We start from the raw sequence: 18,627 nt of genomic DNA on the forward strand, positions 1-18,627 counted from the left end.
TTCTCCACCGATGATTTCTGATCATGGCGTACATTAGCATGGCCATCACCTTCTGCTATGCAATGACACGAATCCCTTGCTTCACTTTCAAGCCATTAATCCCAACCATCTAACTAATATGGAATGAGTGATTATTTGCTCATTCATCTATAATTTTTATTATTATTGTTATGGTTTTGGGCAGGAATTGCTGCTTTCACCCATATAGTGATTAGTACAACAACGATCGCTCCCGCTCAGAAGAGAGAGCCGTTATGTGACAAGTGGCTGTTCAGTACAAGGACAGGACTATCGCTGACAGGAGTCTATCTCTGTATGAGCAGCAAGATGACAGTAAGGATGTCCTGTTATTTATATGTATTTACTGCACATGAATGTTTTTTTTTTTACTTCTGTTAATTTATCCTAATAGGTTTGTTAATGTTACATAAGTGATCTAACAACATCATCAGAGTTGTATGAATTCATGTATAGGATGGTCACGTGGGTACTACTTATATCTATGTATGTAGGATCTATATCTGTGTATTAGTTGTATCTGAAATTGAATCTGTGTATACTCAGAAAAAAAATGACACGTGTGATATGAATGTTCTCGGGGCCATAACTAGGGGTGTGCAACCAGTTCCGCTGCGCAGGGCACTGTGGGCGGCATTGTCGCTGCCCCATGACTTTTCCTTCTGGCTAGCATGGTGCCTGGAACTGCACCCTGCATCCAGTATCGCGGCGGCAGTGTTACCCATAGCGTTCACAGGCAGGCACCCTGCATTGAGTACAGCTGCCCAGAGTGTCTTGTAAGACGCTACACTTCCAGGTGCTGACAGCCCCGTCCCCTATGATGTCGTGCACAAAGGGGGGCAGTGCCAGCACAGGGCGCTGTTAAGCCCTGTATGTTCTATATCCTTATATTTGGTAGATAGTGATTGCCGCTGACACACATGACTCAATGGGGCGCATTTCAATTCAGTGCAATATTGCCACTCCGGAATGGAAAATCACGTACTCCACACTGCAAGTTTTTCCTCTCACACCATAGAGGTGCGCAGGAAAACTTGCGATGTCGAGGGCACCTTAACTGGCTGATATGTGCGCATTGCGTCTATGCTAGGTGGCACATCACCAGTAATTAAATTCCCCCCCATGTGTAAGTGCTCCATGATGGCATTTATAATTAACAATGAAGATAAAAGCCCACCTCATATGAGTAATGTACTTTTTGTATTAAAGGAATAATAAACCGCTTACTATAAATATAAATATACCTTACTATAACTATAATATACCTTACTATAAATATAAAGTACCTTACTATAAATATAATTTACCTTACTATAAATATAATATACCTTACTATAAATATAATTTACCTTACTATAAATATAAAGTACCTTACTATAAATATAAAGTACCTTACTATAAATATAAAGTACCTTACTATAAATATAATATACCTTACTATAAATATAATATGCCTTACTATAACTATAATATACCTTACTATAAATATAAAGTACCTTACTATATATATAATATACCTTACTATAAATATAATATGCCTTACTATAACTATAATATACCTTACTATAAATATAAAGTACCTTACTATAAATATAAAGTACCTTACTATAAATATAATTTACCTTACTATAAATATAATATACCTTACTATAAATATAAAGTACCTTACTATAAATATAATGTACCTTACTATAAATATAATATACCTTACTATAAATATAAAGTACCTTACTATAAATATAATGTACCTTACTATAAATATAATTTACCTTACTATAAATATAATATACCTTACTATAAATATAAAGTACCTTACTATAAATATAAAGTACCTTACTATAAATATAATGTACCTTACTATAAATATAATATACCTTACTATAAATATAATGTACCTTACTATAAATATAATATACCTTACTATAAATATAATATGCCTTACTATAACTATAATATACCTTACTATAAATATAAAGTACCTTACTATATATATAATATACCTTACTATAAATATAATATGCCTTACTATAACTATAATATACCTTACTATAAATATAAAGTACCTTACTATAAATATAAAGTACCTTACTATAAATATAATTTACCTTACTATAAATATAATATACCTTACTATAAATATAAAGTACCTTACTATAAATATAATGTACCTTACTATAAATATAATATACCTTACTATAAATATAAAGTACCTTACTATAAATATAATGTACCTTACTATAAATATAATTTACCTTACTATAAATATAATATACCTTACTATAAATATAAAGTACCTTACTATAAATATAAAGTACCTTACTATAAATATAATGTACCTTACTATAAATATAATATACCTTACTATAAATATAATGTACCTTACTATAAATATAATATACCTTACTATAACTATAATTTACCTTACTATAAATATAATATACCTTACTATAACTATAAATATAAAGTACCTTACTATATATATAATATACCTTACTATAACTATAAATATAAAGTACCTTACTATAAATATAATATACCTTACTATAAATATAATATACCTTACTATAAATATAAAGTGCAGTTGAAGTCACCTTGGAGTTCTGTGATCTGTCATAAAACTACTCCATGGCTTCTGTTATCACTATATTTTTAAGTAGGGGATGAATTGTTCATGATTTTCATTTGAGCTGAAGACAGCCATCCGAAAAATATATACGCCGACCCCTATAGAAGAAAAAGAAACCAGGAGCGGGGCAGCCTCTAATAATGATAAAAATAGATATACTTCAGCAGATGTTTTCCAGTGCTCTACAATATCATCTAACTGTTACGCTGGGTACACACTATACAATCCATAGTACGATATAGAGTTCCGTCACGGATCGGAACAATATATTGTATGGATCGTGCAGTGTGTACGACTGAGCGATCGTTCGCGATGGTCGTTCATCACATCGTCCCATCTGCTGTTCTGCACAGCAGATGAGACGATGCAATGAACGACGCCATGTTTCTACATGCAGCATGTAACGATATATATTGTGCTGTCGTGAACGGGATCTTGCAGTGTGTACGGCGTGCATGATGATTCATTACATCTGTCGCTGGGTACACAAATCGTTTATACTGTGTACCCAGCTTTATATTCTAAAATAGATTTGTTTTTTTATTTTTTAGTAGTTTATTTTTATTTTGTGTTTTTTTTTTTAGAACAATTTATTAGATAGTTTTACACCTGTATTTTTTTAAGCTTGTTTGACTAAAGAATTGTGTACGTGGTAAAAAGCTCTATTCTGAGCAATATGCTACGCTATAACGTATGTTTTAAGATTGTCATTTTGTAAACGCAGATTTTTATACTGCACGTTTAACAAAACATGGTGTACAGCATATTTTAAATGCTTATGTATACAACTAGCAAACTTTGTCATACTGTAGGTGGATCAAAACAATTATTATACAAATAAAATAGACTGATGGATTGTTTAATGTTTTCATATGTTGTTTTTCTGTTTTGTGGCCTCATTTTATAAACCCATATATTATACATGTTTTTACAATGCACAGCTGGTCTGGTACATTTGTATGTTTTATGTTTTCCTCTAAGACCCTCAGGAAATATTGCAGCAATGAAGTATTTCAGATGGCAGGTTCTGAATCTGTCCAAAGTCTAAAATCCGATAACAGTGGAGCCAAGAAGACTCCCGGATTACTGCAGCAAGGAAGAAAGACATCGACTGCATGAAATATTGAAACAAACCTTGTTATAATGATGGTAAGTAAGAATCTGAAACAAATGCGCTTTTCTCTTTGTGAAGTCTCTTCTTAAAGAGAAACTTAGCTATATGCAGATGAGAACACAGTAGAGACCCATGTAGCTCCATACACGCATGCAAATTATCCCATGCGTGCACCAATTCCTTAAGGAGATAAACGGCAAATTCTAACCACCAACATTTATTACTTGTCCAACCACGCCACTGACAACCGCGCAATTTCAGCCACCAGCCAATACTCCCCCACTCTCTGCTGATTGCATAAGGTCAAAATTGTTAGCAAATAATACATTTTCTTTTCTTTTACAGTTTCCCAGAGATAATCTCATCATTAAACTCATAATTCCAGTTGCCAGCAACCTCGTCTTCAGACTTTGGACACAATCACACTACAATTTATAATAATATTTTTTCTGTCATAGATTTTTGAATATGATGTTAAAGGTGTACTGTATTTGTACATAATACACGTTTTGTTTATTTTACATTACTAGTTTTATAACATAAATAAACATAACTTTAATATGTTAACAATTGTGTTTAATTGAACAGTTTGTTAATGCTCTTCTTTTTTTATTTGGTAACTAATAAAGTTTAGCATGGTGGTATCCCTATAACAGTCTGAGTATTTCATTGTATTGGGAAAAAACATTATTGTTTACAGTGCAACATAACAAAGTACCAAAGTAAAGTAAAAATGTAACAAAGCATGAAAGATATATGCTTAGTACAGTGGTTCCCAAACTGGGTGATGTGGCATCCTGGGGTGCCATGGGGCACTTGCAGGGTAGGGTTGCCACGAGCTGGTGGTTCAGGACCAAATCCTATTACTTTGGCCAATATGACAGGCAAGACTAGAGCTCCTGGCTGCCAATCATAAAATATGTGGATAAACAGAAGCACAACTCTGTCCTCCACCACACAACTGACCCTAAGGATGACCGCTAAGCACAAGTTACTTAGGGATCCATGTACTAAGAGTACACATACTGCAGTGTTAAAGCTGCTCCTGCTTCACCTGTTATCAGTGCGAAGCAGGAGGTGGCTACTGTGACTTGTACAAAGCAATGTCCTGCCTGCAGAGGGTGAACGGAGGTCACCCCCTCGGTGCTGACAGGCAGCAGAGCAGAGACTGTGGACTCGCCCTCTCTACCTGTAGTGCCGCAGCGGTGAGTTGTTTTGTTTTTTTGTCCAAACTATTGACAACTGGACAAAAGTGACAGAGCTCATTCCTGCTTCTCCACTGCAGGAGGCAGATACCGTCAGCAAGAGGAGGCAAAGCCGGCGATAGAGAAGACCGCCAACGGTCAGTGACCTCTCCCCTTAGTAACAGCTGGCTCACTTAGCGCTGCTATAGATGCCTATGGCACAGCGATATTGTAGCCTGCTGTTATCGCTAGCAGGCAGAAGTCAAAGAAATATCTTTAGTACATATCGAGAAGTGATATGTACAGGAATTTTCTCTGCCTTTTCTTCATTTTGGCCCCTTATATCTCTTTAGTACATGGAAACCTCAATTTAATATTTTTTTTTCTTTTTATTATTATTATTAAGAAACATTTAGACTAGGCTTGCCATGAAAATAAAAATACTGATACTGTAGGGAGCTGTGATTTAAAGATAGTTTGTGAACCACCGTCTTAGCAAATAGGAAAAAGAAATAAATAATTTGTGAAATCTGGAGATGAAAAAAAAACAATTGTTCAATAAAGTAAAAATTAAACAGTGTAAAATAAATGTATACATTTTTCTCTACATGAATGAGGGCTCAGCTTTAGGCGTATATGAAAATATATATTTAGCAAACATGTCATATCCAGGTACTACTGGGTTGCTTGCAGTTGTTGGGTAAGGGAGATTGTAGATTTGTATTCAGTCCTCTGATACTCTTTTGGAGAACACACACATGGGGCGGGATGCATGACACATGGCATTTTGAATGCGATGCATCCCACCACTCATCACAAGCAAAACAGCATTTATTAACGCCGTATGCTTGAAAAAGAATCACAAAGGACAACTCTCCCGGTAAGAGCTGTTATTGCGATAGATGGACTTCCAGGCTTGTAACCTAGGAATCCTTCTGCACATGCTTCGAGTGACGCACGAGCCGCAGGGGGTGGGATCCCTCTCATGGGGAGTTGGTAATAGAAGCCCATAGCCTATTGGGCAACACCATATAAATGGTGTTGCCCACCATATCCAAGCCCTGGAATGTATCACATTCCGGAGTTTGGTGCATATGTGGTAAGTGGCCACACCTCTGAAAACGTCAAGTTTGATCGTAAAATCAGCATTGCTGCATCCCGACGTAGCTTGTTGTCAATGCCCCCCATTTTTTAACTACAATTCCAAATGCACACAGCACACTTCTGCCATCACTAGGCAATCTCAAATTGAAAACTGTTGTAGGATGATTTAGAACATAATAAAAGATTCATAGCTCCTGGGATAGGTGAACTCTAAAGGATATTTAAGGCTAAATTTACTAAGCAATAGCTTCTAAATCCCGCCGATTTCCTAAATTCAAAAGCACTTGGCATACTTTAGAGTTGAATATCAAAGCACCATTGATCTTTTTAGACCAGGGGTGGGGAACCTTTTTTCTGCAGAGGGCTATTGCGCCGCAATTTCTGGTGATTACAGCAATGCCCTAAGCATCCTGAGGATGCTCCGGGAGCTGTAAGGGTAGCAGTGGGACTGTCTGAAACATCCTAAGGACACTCCAGGTGGCACTGCTGCCCATATTCTGGCTGCAGGGTGCCATTCTAGGCACCCTGCTAGCCAGATAAGGCTAGCAGAAAAAAGCTCAGAGGTCCATAAAAGTGTTTCCGCGGGCCTTATATGGCCCCCAGGGCCTGAGGTTCCCCATCCTGGTTTTAGACCATTTAAAGAATAGAATAGAAACCCCCAGATTTATGAGGCAGCGGTTGAAAACCGTCAGGAAACCTGCTGAAAGAAAAAAAAATGACTAGCCTCATACAGGTGTGATTGGTGAAACAGCAGTTAAATGACCTGATTATGACAAGCAAGTTTGATTGACAGGAGTATTATCCAATTGGACTATGGAGGATTATGATGTTTCTCCCCAGACATGAGTGGACTTTAACAGAAATACACAAACAAACAAAAAATAACACAACACACAAACCTAACATACAAAAGAAAGACCTACAGTCTATATGGAAAACACACCTCAATTAGACGATATATATAGAACTAGAAAGACCGTTTTAAAAATAAAACTCACCACAATTAGGAATCACTTTATGGGCGGGATGTACTAAACAAAAACCTGTGGTGAAACCCCCGAAAATGCAGTTTTCGAGGATTTTACCGCATACACCATATGTACAAAGCATCGGCTCGCGATGCATTCTGGTGCTTCGTCCCGGTGAGTAACGCCATCTTCAGGTGGTGCTACCCAATAGAAGCATATGGACGATCCCTCCCATCTCCCCCCGTGGCCGGCGTCCTTCTGCGCATGCGCAGAAGAATATCAGAGACACTTCAAACCCAGAAGTCCCTCTGTCTGGGGGCATCGCTCTTATCGCTAGAGCTGTCCTTTGCGATATCCTAAGTACATACTGCAGTATTAACTGCGGTATGTACCCGAAGACAGGCTGGATGTACCGCATTGCGCATACCATGCTTAATACATCCCGCCTTATATCTTTTTCCTACTACTTTCCTATAACTTTCTCCTTCTCCACATAAACACCTTACAGTCCCACAAAGTGAGAGTAGCCAGTGATCTGTTTCTGTGATGTCAATTGAATGTTGTTTCTATAAAAGCAGCACTAAATTAATGACTAGAATAGTGGTTTCAATAGAAAGCACCCGCCTTATAAACCACGGCGTGGCAGGTTGTCCTTTCTTATCAGACGGGGATTGACTACGGATTATGTTTAGACATCAAAACTGACCTTTGGTAAATGCCAGCAATTTAACATAAAAATCGCCATCAATTCATTGCTTTTCCCGTGAGTTATAAATTACACCAAACTCGCCACCTATTAAATTTAAGGGTTTATGTATGAAGCTGTGAAAAGTGTGGAGAAGTTGCCCATAGCAGCCAATCAGCTCCTACCTATTATTTTATAGACTGTAGTTGATAATTGCTACTTCAAAGCTCTTTGGATGCTACTGTATGGGCAAATTCTCAACTGGTCCACACCTTTGACTGATTGATACATAAACCCTTTAGGGGTCTATGCACTGAGCCTTGGAGAGTGATAAAGTGGACGGAGATAAGGTACCAACTAATCAGCTCCTAACTGTCATTTTTTTTCAAACCGAGCCTGTAACATGACAGGAGCTGATTGGTTGGTACTTTATCTCCGTCCACTTTTGTCACTGTACAAGGCTTAGTACATAGACCCCTAAGTCCTTTAATGTTTCAGCAAACAGAAGATTAGCCTTTAGTGCAGTGTCATCTGCCTTTAGTATGTCACAAAAAAAAATAATATATACAAACCTGCCCATATATACTTAGGGACTGATGCAGAGTGAGTACTACACACATTTGCACAGTATATCTTGCATATGTCCGCTCTGCGCATGTTCAGAAAGCGGACGTGTGCCTGTGTGTAATTGCAGCCAGCACCATCTGACGTCACTCATTTCTGTGGGGTGGGTACGGTAAAGGCGTCTTTTCACAAATGTGCCTCCTGCAGACGAGCAGTACAGGTCAGGTGCAAATATAAGAAAAAATGAGGTGGAAAGCGCTGCACAAACACACATAGAATCAGAAAAGTGTAATAAATCACTTTTTAATACTCAGTAATACACAATAGTAGGTCTCCAGTATGCTAATACTAGAAGATAAATGTCTGAAGTAGCATGGAAAACTGCTAACATAAATACATAATGTCACAATACCACTGGATACAATAATAAAAAATGACGAATAAGTAGTAGATAAAATGACTAAATAGTCCCTCCTACATAAAAATAAAGTTACTAGTAGGACCATAATATTTGTCCATAGGAAAAATTTTTTTAAGTATATGCTTATAGGCCACACTATAGATGAAGCGATGGTGGCTCTGCTAGATGAATGAATCAGGACAAATGATGGCTATTGTTAGCTGATGAAATGTCCACATATATTGCACATACCCACAGCGTTTCCTCAGGTAGACAGATCTGTCACCGCCGCAATTGATATATCCTCCGGCAGCACAGTGGGATCGCTGTTCCTACCAGCTGTATAGTGACCCTGCGGTCAGTGCTAGGACCCGTCCTCTCCTGTGGATGTGTCCGTGCCGCACCAATGTGAGCCGTGTCCTCACAGCCGAAGTCTGCTGTGTTGTGGAGAGGAAATCCTACGCCACACAGGGCGAGTGGGTCACGTCAGGAGTGTCAGCTATCCGACAGTACAAAGTAGCGGTGCCGGTGAATGCGGCTCCACGGGACAGCAAGCAACAGCTCCAGAGATGTGGGAGTGCACAGGTTGAGCAATCGTGTTCCCTTTAACGCGTTTCCAGATGAAAAATTGGTAATATATTGGATGATTTGACGTATTATACTGTAATGAGAGAGTTCAAAATTATTCAAGACCCAATCGGCTGCACTCATTTGATACAAGCCAAATGTATATTTGGATTATCGCAAAGGTTGCAGAGATGGTATATTTGTAGGAGGGTGAGGAAGCCACCATACAAATCATACTAGCAAACGAAAAGGGAACAATAAATACAAGGAATTATTAATTCCTCTCAAGCCATTTATTTAGAGCAGAAAAATCCAGATACAAAATTAGATCTATTCGTATTATAATATTAACTGAAGACTCATCAATAATGATAAAAATGGCTGATAAGGGTGGAGGTGTGGTCATTCAGGACACCATAGATTATGTTAAGGAAGCCCATAGACAACTGTCGGATATATCCTTTTATAGGAGCCTTTCCTCAGATCAACAATACAGTTTCAAAAATAACTGAAATCTCTTCTCACTTCTGCAATGGATGACAATGTCATTTCAAAGGAACAATTTCACTTTTTCCTTCACATCCTGTCACTCCTATTTACTATCACCTCCCCAAAATTCACAAGTCCCTTCACCATCCACCGGGGCGACCTATTATTTCAGGGATTGGGGGTTTGACATCTAACTTATCATTTTTTGTTGACCATTTTCTTCAGCCACACGCTGCCTCTCTGAGATCCTACATCTGTGACAGCACACAATTCATTAAATTGGTGGAGGGGAAACCCTGGAAATCTAATTATCTGTTTGTGACTTGTGACGTACAAGCTCTCTATACCAATATTCCCCCATGGTAAGGGAGTAGAAGCAACCGACTGGTATTTGAGCCGTGATAGTGGGATCTCGGAGGGACAGCGTAAATTTATTTTGTCATCCATTTTATTTATTTTTAGTCACAATTATTTTTTGTTTGATCACCGTCCCTATCTACAGACACTTGGCACGGCGATTGGGGACCAGGTTCGCGCCGAGCTTCGCAAATCTTTACATGGGTCGCCTCGAGGATGAGCTTGTGTGGGGCGGGGAGTTCGCCGCGAACCTGGTCCTTTTCTGCCGATATATTGATGATTTGTTTATCATTTGGGATGGGGATGTTTCTTCTATCACGAATTTTATTAGTTATTTGAATAATAACACTTTTGGTTTATCATTTACACACGTTTGTCACCCTTCACTGATAAACTATTTGGACATCACATTGGAAGTGATAGAGAATAAGGTTTCGGTTTCTACATTTAGAAAAACAGTAGATGTCTCCTAGCTTTATACCATACACCAGCAATCATAAAAAGAAATGGCTTAATAATGTTCCGAAAAGTCAGTTTTACAGAATTCGTAGAAATTGTACATCGGTAAATAAATTTAGTGAGCATGTGGATGAACTGATGAAAGATTTTTCCATGAAAGAATATCCACAAACAGTTTTGGATGAAGCATTTGACTTCTCACAATCTTTAGATAGAGAATCTATTTTGGGTCTTGATAAGGAAGGTACTAATAAGAATATTAAGAAAGATAGGAAAAATAAGGAAAATATAGATACTAACTTCAATACTTTGAGACCAACATTTATCTCTAAATACAATGTAGCCGCAAATAAAATATGTGGTATCATGAGAAACAACTATAAACTACTGTTAACAGATCCTATCCTGAAGACCACCCTTGAACACAAACCATCTTTAGTGTTTAAAAAGGCCGCAAATTTAAGAAACATCTTAGCTCCCAGTTGTTTTTAGTAGCAAACATGACCCAGATGTTACTTCAGTGCAAAAAACCATTATGGGCCCTAAAGTACTTGGGTGCTTTAAATGTAATCACAACAAATGTATCACTTGTTCTCATATTCTAAATAAAACTAAACATGTGTCGGCTTCGGTGGCTCCAACTAAATTTGAGATTAGGTCATTTATTAACTGTAACTCACAATTTGTGATATATCTGTTAATATGCCCATGTAATTTATACTACATCGATCGTACAATCAGGCCACTTAAGCAAAGATTCCTTGAGCACAGACGGAATATTATTAAGAAATGTGTCAACCATAGGGTACCTAGACACTTTTTGGAACATCACTCTAGTAACCCTAGCGGTCTTAAGGTGGTGGGGGTAGAGCAGATTCCACAGATGCCAAGGGGCGGTGACAGGTTCAGACACTTATGCAGACAAGAGGCCGCATGGATTCTTAAAATGCAGACATTAAGCCCGCAGGGTCTCAATGAGACAATAGATCTTGAATTCATCTAAACATATAGTCTACTGTTCCCGTCACATTTATTTCTGCAATTCAAGGTGCTCACCCTGGATACACTTGGTTTGTGTATTTTCTAGGGTTAGCAAACCTGAGTACCTATATTTACCTGTGCTATTTATATTTACCATCTGATGTGTGATTGAATAGAGATGTAGCTAGCTATCCCTTTCATCTTCTTATTTCCCTTTGGTCTCTCTTAACTCCCCTCTATACATACATATGGTACTTCTGTACAATTAAATATCTTTCAATTCAGACTTTATTGCTGGGTATTGTATAGACCTGCTTTGTGTATGAACTCTAGTATATACATGTACCCTTTTTATCAATATTTATGTCTATACATGTATTTTTCTCAACATCAGCAAACTAGAGATATAGTTAGATATTCATCTTGTTTTGGTTCCCCTCATATCCGTGTATAAATGTGTATGATATTTTTATAAATGTTTATGAGATTTTGACTACTGTAAAATATCTTTTAGTTTAGATTTAATCGCTGGGCATTGTCTATACGCGTTTATATGTGTATTATAGAAATATAAGTTCAATACGAATAGATCTAATTTTGTATCTGGATTTTTCTGCTCTATATAAATGGCTTGAGAGGAATTAATAATTCCTTGTATTTATTGTTCTCTTTTCGTATGCTAGTATGATTTGTATGGTGGCTTCCTCACCCTCTTACAAATATACCATCTCTGCAACCTTTGCGATAATCCAAATATACATTTGGCTTGTATCAAATGAGTGCAGCCGATTGGGTCTTGAATAATTTTGAACTCTCTCATTACAGTATAATACGTCAAATCATCCAATATATTACCAATTTTTCATCTGGAAACGCGTTAAAGGGAACACGATTGCTCAACCTGTGCACTCCCACATCTCTGGAGCTGTTGCTTGCTGTCCCGTGGAGCCGCTACTTTGTACTGTCGGATAGCTGACACTCCTGACGTGACCCACTCACCCTGTGTGGCGTAGGATTTCCTCTCCACAACACAGCAGACTTCGGCTGTGAGGACACGGCTCACATTGGTGCGGCACGGACACATCCACAGGAGAGGACGGGTCCTAGCACTGACCGCAGGGTCACTATACAGCTGGTAGGAACAGCGATCCCACTGTGCTGCCGGAGGATATATCAATTGCGGCAGTGACAGATCTGTCAACCTGAGGAAACGCTGTGGGTATGTGCAATATATGTGGACATTTCATCAGCTAACAATAGCCATCATTTGTCCTGATTTATTCATCTAGCAGAGCCACCATCGCTTCATCTATAGTGTGGCCTATAAGCATATACTTAAAATAAATTTTCCTATGGACAAATATTATGGTCCTACTAGTAACTTTATTTTTATGTAGGAGGGACTATTTAGTCATTTTATCTACTACTTATTCGTAATTTTTTATTATTGTATCCAGTGGTATTGTGACATTATGTATTTATGTTAGCAGTTTTCCATGCTACTTCAGACATTTATCTTTTAGTATTAGCATACTGGACACATACTATTGTGTATTATTACTGAGTATTAAAAAGTGATTTATTACACTTTTCTGATTCTATGCGTGTTTGTGCAGCACGTTCCACCTAATTTTTTCTTATTCTTACTGTTGGGAAGATTGGCAATTATTCCCAGGTGGCAAGCGGCAGCATATATCACCTGTATATTTTTACTTCATCAGTGACTGCTTGGCGCCTGATATATTGTATCTATTTAACATTTCAGGTGCAAATATACACAGATTGCTATGGGGTGTCAGGTGCAAATATACACAGATTGCTATGGGGTGTCATAAACTTGGTGCATGTGCTGCCAATATAAGAACATATGCATCCCGCGATACATATGGGAAATACGCTATATTGTGGGCACTTGGAGTGATATAAGCATATTTTGCTGCCAACACTGCATCTGCCTCTTATTGCGCAGCGTAAAGATTAATTTTCCTTATGATACATTTACTGTAATGTCACAGAGATCCGCTCGTGTGTTGAACTCTTAATTGACGCTTATTGGTAACCCAGTGCTGCAGTTGTGGTTTCATCAGCTCCGGAAAGCCATTAAAACTGAGTGTAATCATATAAAAGTAATAGATAAAATGATATGTACACTTCCTGCAATCAGCCAGTGTAATATGATCGCCTGCACTGCAATAACTCTCCAGCCTCCCTTTCATCCTCTCTTTGTAGCACTAGGGGAGGAATGTATGAAACCTTCTAAATACTGTAGTGGAGAAGTTTCCCATAGCAACCAATCAGCTTCTACCGATCATTTTATACAATGTACTTGATAAATACCAGCTAAAAGCTGATCGGTTGCTTATGGGTAACTTGTCCACTCTTTACAAGGTTTGATTAATATTCCCTTAAATAACCACAGCCTGCTATCAACATAGGCCCAACAGTGATTTCCTTTTTCAACATTTAAAGGAAAAATAATCACTCTGCCATTATGGCGAGATGATATTTTGCATAATTGATTACAATAACATTAGTTACTTAGTAACTAATCTCATGACTGTCACTTAAAGTAGAGTGGCGTAAATCTCGTACTCCAAGTGACTTCCTCACATATAGTAGGAAGCCAAACATTTCTCATCCTAACCCTCTGTCCCATGCTCACTATCTACCCCATCTGTGTCACCCCTGTCTGTCTGCGTCTCCCCTTTAGAATGCAAGCTCTCACGAGCAGGGCCCTCTGTGTGCTTTTTCTTACCTTACTTATTCGGGATGTAGTCAGCATCCCGTCGTGCGGGATGCCGACGGTCTGAATATCGGCGCCGAAATCCCGACAGGTTGGGATCCCGGCATCAGTTTCCTGAGCACTGACATCCTGAAGGTAAGTGTCGGGGTGTTAGGGGGAGGTTAGGGTTAGGTAGCGGGGTTAGGGTTAGGCACTGGGTAGGGAGTGTTAGGATGAGGGGGAGGTTAGGTTTAGGCACTAGGGGGGAAGTTAGGGTTAGGCACTGGGTAGGAAGTGTTAGGATGAGGGGGAGGTTAGGTTTAGGCACTAGGGGGGAAGTTAGGGGTAGGCATCGGGGAGGGAGGGTTAGAGTTAGGGTAGGAGTTTGAAAAATACTTACCTGTCTTCCTATGGGTTAGGATTCTGGCTGTTGGAATGCCGCTGTCATTATTCTGACCAGCAGCATCCAGACAGCCTGGATTTCAAAACCAATCCACTTATTCTATTATCTACTCCATACTTCTTACAACAACCCCTAACCCTTAACCTGCAGCAATATTTATATACCACGTACTTGTCCTTAAATGTCTTAGGGGTCTATTTACTAAGCAGTGTTAAGAGACAGAGTGAAAAGTGATAAAGTACCAGCCAATCAGCTCCCAACTGTCATTTTTCAAACACAGCCTGTGAGATGACAGTTGGGAGCTGATTGGCTGGCACCTTATCACTTTCTTATCACTTTTCACTCTGTCTCTTAACACTGCTCACGATTTGGAGTAAGAAATGTCCAATCTGACTTAAGATCTATCGTGCATCCAGTGCATTGTGTCCCAGATTGTGAAATCTGCCATACAGCACAGCAGATCTGAAGATGCGATGTAGGACGAGCGGGGACGCGCATCGTGATCGTGAGTAGAAACTCACAATTTGGGCATATTTTACACGATTCGTCGAAATTGGGCAAAATGTGAAAAAAAATTGCCATGTATGTAGGCACCTTAAGTCACTGTTATCTTGTTCTACTCAACTGTTTATGTACTTTGTTAGGCACTATGGAACCCTTATGGCACTATATAAATAAAGGATAATCTTAGTAATGAAATTTAATAGCATAATCTGAAGATCACTAATGTAGCCTTAGCCAAAAGGAATAAAGACGTAATAAATATCAATATATCCCTAGCAGCCATTCTAATCTGAGTCTACCTAACTCAAAACTAGAGAAGTCTCTCTATGTACAGTTATAGATTTTGTGAGTTGTTTGTTAAATTTCTTTTTGTGCATCATTTGTATGATTGAAATGACATGTTCTGTTTTTCGGTAAATGACCTGAAGTAATTGCCCTCTGCTTCTTAGCAGCATGGTGCATTATGGGATATGTGGCCATGGAAATCTCGCTTGTTTTTGCTTAAACCCAGCAAGATTTTTATACCATAACGACCGCAAATCAGCACCGCTGCAGATGGCATGAAATTCCGACAGAAGCTGGTGCTGTATTGAATCTGCCCCTTGTGCAATTTAATGCAGCTAGTTCCTGTTTTTTTTAAATCACGGTGCTTATTAAAAGAATTGATAAAACAATTTCTTTGTATGGAAAATAACTTTACACAATTTTTTGGAAAGTAGTAAATTCAAAACAAAAGAGAAATTATTTAACCTTATTCGCATAGCTGGATGTGATGATTTCATAAATTGAATATATTCCTTATCCTAGCCTGTTCATAAAATGACCATTTTAATCTCATTTCCAGATTCTAAAAAGTCTGCTCCTCCCAACAAAGTACGAAGAGGAGCGAAAAATGCTGAGACGGCAGCAAAGGTTTCCCTGATGAAGCTGAAGTTACATGCACTGGGGGATAAGTCTTTACCTCAGGTAAATGGGACTGGTTTTATACATAATTTCCTTACACACAGAAACCATTTTCCTGCACATATCTATTAATAAATGAATAATGCCTACAATTGTATTTACTGGGAGGAGAGAAGGGGGAAAGGGGGATGCAATTAACTCTCATAGACAGCAAGGAAACCATGTCATTTAATTGTAAAATTATGAAGAGCAAAGCAGTGATAAACACACCTGCTCCTTACAATTATTATTATTATCATTTATTTATATGGCGCCACAAATGTTCCGCAGCGCCTTACACAGTACATAAGTTGTAGACAAGCGACTCACAGAACAATACAATACAGGACCAGGACATGGATAATATATATTGCTACATTAGTGACTATAACACCCAGATAAGCAACAGAGCATAAGCAACCAAGTTTTAGGTGCCCTAGTGGGGAGAAGTAGATGAAACTAAAGTCGGGAGAAGCACAAGAGGGTAGAGGGCCCTGTTCATAAGAGCTTACATTCTACAAGAGAGTGGCAGACAAACAGGTGTGACACAGATGGGGTAGATGGGGAGGAAGGAGCATGTAGCAGGGAGTTAGAATGATAGCTGGAAGGCTTTGATGAAGTAGTGGGTCTTAAGAGCCCGTCTGAAGGATTGCAAAGAAGTGAAGAGTCTCATCGGGATTGGGAGAGCGTTCCAGAGGTGGGGAGCAGTGCGGGAGTGGGAGGAAGTAATCAGCTGGCATGAAAAGCACCGTGCATTAGTTGAACAAAGAGAGCGGAGAGGAGAGTGAAGGGAGATGAGATCAGAGATGTATATGGGGGAAGATTTGGTGAGGGCTTTGTAAGCGAGCATGAGAACCTTAAATTGGGTTCTAAAAGGGAAGGGGAGCCAGTGGAGGGCTTGTAGGAGAGGGGAGGCAGATGTAGAGCGTTTGGAGAGGAAGATGAGCCGAGCAGCAGCATTAAGGATAGACTGGAGAGGAGAGAGATGGGATTTGGGGAAGCCAGATAGGAGGAGGTTACAATAGTCCAATCTGGAGATGACCAGTGAGTGTATGAGGGTTTTAGTAGCATCCTGAGTGAGATAGGGTCTGATCTTAGAAATATTTTTGAGATGGAAACGACAGGACTGTGAAAGATTCTGGATATGTGGTTTGAAGGAGAGGGATGAGTCCAGGATAACTCCAAGACAGCGCACCTTGGGACTAGATGAGTTAGTTATTCCATCAATTGATAAAGAAAGAGTGGGAAGTGAGGTTATGTGGGAGGGTGGGAAGACGATCAGCTCTGTCTTAGACATATTAAGTTTAAGAAATCGCTGGGACGTCCAGGAAGAGATAGCAGAGAGACAGTTGGAGATACAAGTCAGAAGAGAGGGGGAGAGATCAGGGGAGGAAAGGTAAATTTGAGTATCATCAGCATAGAGATGATAATGGAGGTCAAAAGAGTTCACCTAGAGAGGAAGTATAGAGGGAGAATAGGAGAGGTCCAAGAACAGAACCTTGGGGAACACCTACTGTAAGAGGCTGTGGGGGGGAAGAGGAGTCATGAGAGGAAACTGAGAAAGATCGGTCAGAGAGGTAGGACGACAGCCAGGATAGGGCAGTGTCACGTAGACCAAGGGAGTGAAGAATATGCAGCAGGAGAGGGTGGTCCACAGTGTCAAAAGCAGCAGAGAGATCAAGGAGAATGAGAAGAGATTAGTGGCCTTTGGATTTGGCAGCAAGAAGTTGTTGCTGATTTTCGTGAGGGCAGTTTCAGTGGAGTGGAGAGAACGGAAGCCGGACTGAGAAGGGTCAAGGGGGGAGTGGGAGGAAAGAAAAGTGGTAAGGCGGTTGTAGACAATCCGCTCAAGCAGTTTGGAGGCAAAAGGGAGGAGAGAGATGGGTCGGTAGTTAGAAAGAAGGTTAGGATCAAGGGTAGATTTTTTTTAAGAATGGGGGAGACAAGGACATGATTGAATGCAGAAGGAACAGTGCCAGAAGAGAGGGTGAGGTTAATGAGGTGGGCAAGATGGGAGCAAGCAGAAAGAGAGAGGAAGCGGAGGGGATAGGATCAAGGGGAGAAGTGGAAGGGGGGGGGAACCGGATGAGGGTCATGACTTCCTCTCCAGATAAAGGGGAGAAGGATGTTAGAGTTGGTAAAGTTGATGGGGAGGGGTGATCTGGGAAAGGAGGAGGTGGAGAGCTGGGGGTCTGGTTGAATATGATGTCCTGACGTATGGAATCAATTTTAGATGTAAAGTAGGTAGCAAAGTCAAGGGCAGAGAGCAAGGAGGGGGTGGGCGAAGGAGGGAGTTGAAAGTGGCGAAGAGACGTTGGGGATTAGAGGACTGAGAGGAGATGAGGATTTTGAAATATGACTGTTTAGAGAGGGAGAGGGCAGCACTGTATGATGAGAGCATAAATTTCAAATGGAGAAAATCTGCCTTAAAGCGTGATCTTCTCCACTGTCGCTCGGCGGTTCGAGAACACTTTTTGCAGGTATCTGGTGCATTTGGAATGCCAGGGTTGAGGAGTAGATCTGCGAGTGCGAGTAATGAT

General features: G+C 39.5%; 1 protein-coding gene across 4 annotated transcripts in view; it reads left to right on the plus strand.

Moving 5' to 3' along the window:
* The window catches only part of ZFAND1 (zinc finger AN1-type containing 1), a 41,432-nt gene that overhangs the window by 10,248 nt on the left and 12,557 nt on the right, over positions 1-18,627 (plus strand). For 3 of the 4 annotated variants that reach the window (XM_088471414.1, XM_088471410.1, XM_088471412.1), the window contains exon 6: positions 15,990-16,111. In XM_088471414.1, the coding sequence (XP_088327540.1) occupies positions 15,990-16,111 (122 nt within the window). Of the gene's footprint in view, positions 1-184; positions 334-3,625; positions 3,794-4,103; positions 4,257-15,989; positions 16,112-18,627 lie in introns of those variants that run through there. The other variant, XM_088471413.1, reaches the window with a different exon arrangement.

The sequence above is a fragment of the Taudactylus pleione genome, unplaced genomic scaffold, assembly GCF_031769625.1.
Source record: "Taudactylus pleione unplaced genomic scaffold, aTauple2 ptg000114l, whole genome shotgun sequence".
Taxonomy (NCBI): Eukaryota; Metazoa; Chordata; class Amphibia; order Anura; family Myobatrachidae; genus Taudactylus; species Taudactylus pleione.